This window comes from Rhinatrema bivittatum, chromosome 6 (genome assembly GCF_901001135.1).
Source record: "Rhinatrema bivittatum chromosome 6, aRhiBiv1.1, whole genome shotgun sequence".
NCBI classification, from domain to species: domain Eukaryota; kingdom Metazoa; phylum Chordata; class Amphibia; order Gymnophiona; family Rhinatrematidae; genus Rhinatrema; species Rhinatrema bivittatum.
This window is the reverse complement of record NC_042620.1, coordinates 80,188,757-80,197,092: the sequence shown is the minus strand read 5'-3', so window position 1 is coordinate 80,197,092 and position 8,336 is coordinate 80,188,757. Positions and strand designations below refer to the sequence as shown.

At 39.3% G+C, this 8,336-nt stretch overlaps 1 protein-coding gene across 2 annotated transcripts in view; it reads right to left on the bottom strand.

Moving 5' to 3' along the window:
• Nucleotides 1–929: 929 nt before the first annotated feature.
• Nucleotides 930–8,336, bottom strand: part of KCNJ3 (potassium voltage-gated channel subfamily J member 3) — a 510,556-nt gene continuing 503,149 nt past the window's right edge. For both annotated transcript variants that reach the window (XM_029605514.1, XM_029605515.1), the window contains one exon: nucleotides 930–2,440. In XM_029605514.1, the coding sequence (XP_029461374.1) occupies nucleotides 1,854–2,440 (587 nt within the window). In that variant the 3' untranslated portion in view covers nucleotides 930–1,853. The remainder of the gene's footprint in view (nucleotides 2,441–8,336) is intronic.

The window sequence follows — 8,336 nt, the reverse complement described above, 5'->3', positions numbered from 1 at the left end:
TTGGGAAGTTCCCTCCCAGGTCACTCCGTATTTGGAGCGGACTGAGAGGGAACTGGGGAAGGCCCTGATGCATCGTCGCGCATAACTGCATATATCTTCCGCCCCCCCCCTTGCATGCACCGACCCAGCATTTTATAACCTGTACGCGCCAGCGCACACATTATAAAATCGTGTGTCCATGTGCGCGTGCCATGTAGCACGTGCACATGGACACGTGTGCGCAATTATTTAAAATCTACCCCTAAATCTCTCAGTTAGCAAGAAAAATGGTTAAGCAGAAAAAGCGATTTTTAGACATGACGGGCAGGAATTATGCAAAATAATCTTGATGTCGGCAATTTTGTAAGGTGAATCTCAAACTTTGAAAATGTTTTTTTTTCTAATGTAGAGGAAGGCCTGTAAATCCAACACCAACCAATTTTCCCCTTCTTTTCAGCAATGGTAAATTTGATGTGGAGTCCTATTCCTTTAATAATATGATAAATGGTCTGAAGTCTTTTTTTTATTTTTAGCAATGAATTATCACTTGTATCAAAATTTGCATGAATTACACTCTTGCTCTGCTTTCTTATGCATAGTGTAATGAGGGCCCAGGGCATTTTTTTTTTTTGTTTGTTTTGCCTTAACTAAGTTAGGGCCTCATTTTCTAAAGTATCGCAGGCCTGCGATACTTTAGAAAATCACGCTAATGGGGGGCGGGGGGTCGAAACGGGGGGGGGGGTAGTCCTGCGCTAGCCGGCAGCGATCGCACCGCCACGGTGCGATCGCTGCCGGTTTCGCACCCAATAGCACCACCGTGAAAGGTGGTGCTATTGGGCGCGAAATAGGATGTGAAAAGGCTCCTTTACCTTTTCGCCGTCCGCGCCTTCTTTGCAGAGTCGGCCCCGGTGACGCCCCGACTCCTCCTCTTCCGGGGCCGACTCCGCCCCCATATCGCTAGCGCACGCTTGCGCTGATAACGCAAGACTGCGCTGCTAGTGCAAGCGTGCGCTAGTGTTGGAAAATGAGGCCCTTAGTGTCTTTTGATACATTAAGAGCGCCCATTAGTGATGGTGCTAAGACTTGATAGGTTAGAATCACAGTTGTAAAACTACAGCAAATTTTGCAATGGAACAAAACTTTGGTTAATCTGATCCATGCTGGTCTAGCCTTTAAATTTATAATGTACCACCACATTGCACACCCTCAGACCTTGATGAACACACAATTCCAATAACCCTATGAGCGTAAGTATATTAAATAAACATAAATCGTACTGTTTCACTATAATAGTAAAACATACTTTTTAAAAAAACAGATTTTATTGTGGTGAAGATTATAGGGAAAACTAGATAAATCTGTTGAATCTACCAGCAGCTGGCAATCAGGTTATAGTACAAAATATTAATCTTTCCTGCTAAAATGGCTATGACTGTGTCACTTTAAAATAATTAAATTTTGCCCTTACAGTTACCCACTATTTTATTAACCTACAACAAAGCTTAAGAAATATAGGGGAAAATAACACCCCTCACATATATTTTTGCAGAATATACAATATAAATATAGTAAGAATCATGCCATAAAACTATATGCAAAATCTGCACACTATTAATGCATGCTTGTTGTGATACTACATGCCACTTAGTATTATTGTAGTTCTCATATCACCCTAAAAATATTTTAGGTCTTTTATCAAAGCAGTATAATTACAGTCATGGTTAAGTGAGAGAAACACAGTTCTCCCAATTTGCATATAGTGCAAAGGAAACACTTTCCTACCTTTACAAACAAAAACTCATTTTTGTTTCCTTGCCCAACAAAATTGGATTTACTAGTATTTCATATTTTAAATATCTAAAAGAGTTTTCTTGTTATGTAAATCTGTCGGAGTTCATTTTCCTTAGTTTAGGTGGCAGGTTTCCATCAATCCTTCCTCCACCTCCAGACAATTTTTGGAGCTTTGGTGGCAGATCTGCCACAGACTGACTCATAGGATCAGACATCATCTTTGTGGTTCTAATCACCAGTTTTTCTTCTGAGTTGCCAGGAACTGAGCTTATTCGTTGAAGTTTCATAGGCAAGTCACCCATGCTATAAGCCTTTTCTGAAGTTGTAGAACTCATCCTCAGTAGTTTTTTTGGAAAGTCTTCCCTCCCAGTTATCTTCTGCAATTTTAGAGGCATCTTTGTACTAATGTCATCTAGACCATCTAGACAATCTACAGAGTTATTTCTTTCTTTGCTGTTACTTACAGCAGGTGCTATTAAAGGAGAGGACATAAGAAGCATTTCCTCTTGCTCTTTAACGCTATAGGGTGGGGTAGGTACTTCAAATGTTGCATGGAACTGTGAGTAGTCCACTTTAAAGAATCCTTCTTCTAAGGAAATGACAGGGAAAAAGCGATGACCCCAAAGTACTTCATCTTCAGTATATGATGTTCTTGCTTGACAAGTCATCCCTAAATTCAAACAGAAAAAAAAATGTGATTTATTATTTACCATTACAATATAAGAAGTTTTGACTTGACTGTGACTACATATGATTTCTTAGTTGCTGGAATATTCACACAGTTAGATGAAAGCAATTTTTATGTAAATTTCTGAAATCCTTTTGTAACATGTCATTTGTAATTATCTCTTTCTAAAGCACTAATACATCTAATGCCTATCTTTTCATGGTTTATCCCCTCCTTCATCTACTATCTTAAGGAGCGGACAAGACCAATATCAACAAAAATAACCAAAACATAAATGATGGCATTTAAACTAAAAAATGTAACATAATCAAAATTATACTGCTCTGTCTTAAATGTATACCCTGTTGTTCTCACTCTGACTCAGAGCTACATATAAGCATAATAATTAGGGATGTGCATTCATTTGAAATGACATTTCCTATTTTGTTTCATTACGTTTCAAAGCAAAATGAAGAAAAACCAAAACATATCTCATTTTTCTGCATTTTGTTTTGGAAAAATAAGAAGATTCCTGTCCCGTTAACCCGCAGACTGTCCTGGGCCCTGACCCAGCACCTCTCTTGAGGCCTGCCTGGCGATCCCCGACCAGCCCTAGCATCATTTCACAAAGGAGGGTGGGAGGGGTCAGAAAGGCTCTGGGGCAGGTTTCTGAGGCACCTTTGGGTCAGGCCCTGGGTCAGCAAGCAGGTCAGCCCCTGGGCAGGCTGTGAATTGGCAAGGCAGTCTCTGGGAGAGGCTGTGGGTTGACAGAGCTCCCAGAGTTTCAGGTTTGTTTTTTTTTGGGGGGGGGAAATGTTTATTTCATTTGGGGGGAAATGTTCATTTGGGGGGAAATGTTTATTTCATTTCAGTTACATGCTTCTCCTACCTCACCTATAACATCAACGCACATACAATTCTCTCACCAAGTCCGAGACCTAGGAGTCATTATTGACGACCAAATGACCCTTAAAAAATGTATCAGTACAATCCTTAAAGAGTGTTTTTTCAAATTACATACACTCAAAAAATTGAAACCCTTGCTTCACGCATCTGATTTCCGGACAGTTCTACAAGCCATGTTGTTTTCCAAAACAGATTATTGCAATTCACTCCTCCTAGGCTTACCTAAAAATGCCATCCGCCCTCTACAAATCCTGCAAAATACTGCAGCCCGTATCCTTACTAACACAAACTCAAAGGAACATATTACGCCAGTTTTGAAGGAGTTACACTGGCTCCCCATTCAATCTCGCATACACTACAAGACATTAACACTTATCCATAAAGCCCTCCACAATCCGGAAATGAAATGGTTTAATAATTCACTACAATTTCAAACCTCTATTAAACCTACCAGAAATCAATACCTCGCCACATTACAGACCCCTTCGCCCAAACTATATAACCATGCCTCCACCAAAGCACGAGCGTTTTCCTTTGCTGGCCCTTTGTTATGGAATACCATGCCCACCGAACTGCGCCTTGAGCCATCTCCCAAAACATTCAAGCAAAAACTCAAGACATGGTTATTCACACATGCCTATACTTGAAATATATATGACTTGCCTCTCCTTTATATGCCCTGCTTTATTTACCCAACACCCCCTGTCTATACACCATCTCTAATTTCCCTATTTCTGCTCTTACTGTAAATACCCATCCATATAATTGCTCTTAATTGCATTCGAAGCGCTTTCTCCCCCCTCTTATCACCTCTAACTTAGAACTCCATCTCCTCCTAACCTGTCCCTAACCTCACACCTAATTTCCTAGAATCCCTTTACTTTCCAGTTCTGTTTAATTCAGTTCAGTTAAGTTACACCGAAATGATAGTTCTGTTTTTAAAAGATTCTACTTGTTTTATGCTCAAATATTTATATACTTACCTTTGTTAAATGTATAACGCTTATATAACCCTGTTAAATGTATAACGCTTATATAACCCTGTTAAATGTATAACGCTATGGCGTAAGTTCCTGTTCACTGTACACCGACGTGATATCTTTGATGAGCGGCGGTATATAAAAAAATTATAAATAAATAAAATAAATAATGCCAGTAATAGAAGTGGCTATTTCCTAAGTCAACTTGATAATAGCAGTTAATGGAGTTCTCCTCCAGGAACTTATCCAAACCTATTATAAACCCATTTACACTAACTGCCCTAACCATATCATCTGGCAACAAATTCCAGTGCTCGATTGTGCATTGAGTGAAAAAGAATTTTCTACAATTTGCTTAAAATGTGCTATTTGTTAACTCCATGGAGTGCCCCCAGTCCTTCTATTATCCAAAAGAGTAAATAACCAATTCATATTTACTCGTTCTAGATCTCTCATGATTTTATCATATCCCACTCAGCCATCTCTTCTCCAAGCTGAACAACCCTAGCCTCTTTAGCCTTTCCCCATAGAGAAGCTGTTCCATTCCTTTTAACATATTGGTTGCCCTTCTCTGTCCCTTCTCCAGAGAGAGAGAGAGAGAGAGAAAGAGATGAGACATATATACACATATATATATAGAGAGAAATAGATATAGATATATAAATAGTTATATATAAACAGATATAAATATATCTGCGCAATCCGCAAGGTATAGGTCACTATTTGTTGCATTCGTGGGGTTCCGAAACGTATGGAGAACCCCCAAGAATGCAACATATTATTAACGAATAAAAGCCCCACCCTCCTGACCCCCCCAGGACTTGACAGAAGTCCCTGGTGGTCCAGCGGAGGTCCTGGAGTGATCTAAACTCGAACCGTTGGCTGCCAGTATTCAAAATGGCACCAGCCTTTGCCCTTACTATGTCACAGGGGCTGCCAGTGCCATTGGTCAGCCCCTGTCACATGGATGGCACTGGTCATCCATTGCTCCTACCATGTGACAGGGGCTGACCAATGGCACCTGTAGCCCCTGTGACATAGTAAGGGCAAAGGCTATCGGTGCCATTTTGAGTACTGGTAGCCGACGGCCCGAGTGCAGGAGATCGCTCCAGGACCGCCGCTGGACCACCAGGGACTTTTGGTAAGTCTTTGGGGGGTCAGGAGGGTGGGGGGTTGTAGTTAATTAAATTTAAAGGGTTGGGATGTTTTGTTTTTTTTTTAACTTTAATGGGAAATGAATACCATATGTAATTAATGGATGAATCGGGGTCCCCCGAAAATGGATGCAACGGATTTGGGTCCCGACGAATACGAATACCGAATCGGATGAATCCGTCCCTGCTGCTCATCCCTAATACACACACACTAAAACTTTACTTTACAATCTAGAATACTGACTTTGTTTACCTCTGGAAAATGTTGGCTTCTGCAAGTCATTTGTCTGACTTTGATGTCTTATTAATATACATACACTATGCATATGCACACTCACACATACACACACACAGACTTGAAGAAAATCCATGTGAAAGAAGACAATAAAATGGGTTGACATGGAAACAGGTTACAATACAATAAAAATACTGAATAGAAACTGATAATGTTTAGGAGAATCTGGAACACTAGATAAATGATTCTTTATAGCCAGTCTAGCTGAGGAGTAAAATGTTCAACATCATCTAGATGCTGAAGAATACAAATAGGAACAACAAGTGAGGTGATCAAATTTGCTGATGACACAAAATTATTCATAGTTATCAAATCACAAGAGGTTTGTGAGAAATTGCAAGAGCATACTGCAGAACTGGGAGACTGGGTATGCAAATGACAAATGAAATTTAAGGAAGAGAAGTTCAAAGTGATGCACATAGAGAAGAAGAACACAAATTATAGCTACAAAATGCAAGGTTCCATATTAGGAGTCACCACTCAGGAAAACGATTGGGTGTCATTGTTGAAAATACGTGGAAATCTTCTGCTCAGTGTGCAGAAGTAGCCAAGAAAGCAAATAAAATGCTTGAGATTACTAAGAAAGGAATGGAGAATAAAATAGAGAATATCATAATGCCTCTGTATTGCTCCATGGTGCGATCTCATCTTGAGTATTGTGTTCAGTTCTGGTCACCACATCTCAAGAAAGATATAGCAGAATTAGAAAAATACAGAGAAGGGCGACCAAGATGATAAAGGGGATGGAACAATTCCCCTGTGAAGAAAGGCTAGAGAGGTTATGACTCTTCAGTTTGGAGAAGAGATGGCTGAGGGGAGATATGATTAAGGGTCTATAAAATGAGTGGAATGAAATGAGTACAAAGACCAGGGGACACACAATGAAGTTACTGGGTAATGCATTTAAAACTGATAAGAGAAAATATATTTTTTCTCTAGGCATAATTAAACTCTGGAATTCGTTGCCAGAGGATGTGGTGAAAGCTGTTAATGTAGTTGCATTTAAAAAAATGTTTGGACAAGTTCCTGAAGGAAAAATCCAAAAATCATTATTAAGATGGAGTTTCAGAAATCCATTGCTTACTGCTGGGATAAGCATCATGGAATCTATCTACCCCTGGGGATCTTGCCAGGTACTTGTGATCTGGATTGGCCACTGTTGGAAATGGAATACTGGGCTTGATCGATCTTTGGTCTAACTCAGTATGGCAAATCTTATGTTTATGTTCTTATAAATTAGCTAAACATCCACGTACATGCTATAATCCACTGCCTACCAGCTATGCTGCTCTATCACTTGTAATGCAATGGTTCTCGACCTTAAATAGTGGTCTCCTGTGGGTATTGTTTTCAATTAGACTTTTTTAGCCTGCTTATATAATAGTATATATAAATCATGAAAGTGCAAATATCTGTTAACCCCTTTGTTAAGCATCAGAATACTTTAGTAATCCATTTCTATATCACTGCTAAAAATAGTACAATATATATTAGTGTTCAGTATGCCATTCTCCAGTAAAGTAGAACATTTCCATATGTCAATCATTGTAATTGATCCCACTGCAATCTGATTGAACACTTTCAGTTGAAGCAATCTGTGGGGATACAAATATTTCTGAATTAACAACAAGTTTTGAAACAGTCTAGAAATGATAAGTTGTAATAAACATTAGAAAATAATATATTTTTAGTTAACTAAATAGAGAAATTTTAAAAGGCATTTCTATGGATAAAACCGGCTCTTTGAAAATTGCACATGCAGTGTCAAGTATGTACGTACTTTTACATGCAGAGAGTGAATTTGTTCTAAGGGGTGGAGTCAGTGTACCTGTGTGATGTCAACACACATACATGTTATGATTTATTTAATCTCTGGAGTCTGTACACCCATATATGTTTATTTATTTATTTATTTATTTATTTAACATTTTTCTATACCGACCTTCAAGGTTGAATACCATATCAGGTCGGTTTACATCGAACAGGGGTAGATCAGTATAACGTAACATAACATAAGGAGCAAATTTTGTGGTAAGAGACAAGAGCAGAGAAGCAAAAAGTTACATAATAACAAGGACCTTGAACTTGGAAGCTGGTTCAGCTGGAAAAAGAGAAGCCTTAAGAAGGTATTAAATTAAGTACATTGTGATATGTCCAAACTAGTAAATGAGGTGAATATTGGCGGGGCGAAGTTCCATATTCAAAAGCTGAGTAGTTATCTAGTGAAAGTTTGATGGATCAGGGAAGGCTTGTAAGAAGAGCCAAGTTTTGAGTTTTTTTTTAAATGTAGTTAGGCACGGTTCCATTCTGAGTTCTGAGGGGAGGTTGTTCCAGATGGATGGACCTGCTGTAGAAAAAGCTCGGTCCCTGGTAGAGATGAGTCGTGTGGCTTTAGATGGCGGGGCTTGTAGAGTTCCTTTGTAGGTTTCCCTCATTGGTCTGTTGGAAGTGTGGAGTTTGAGTGGGAATTCGAGGTCGAGATGGAGGAGGTTATGAATTGATTTGTGGATTAGAGTTAGCGATTTGTGTAGAGCCCTGTAACTAACTGGTAACCAGTGTAGATT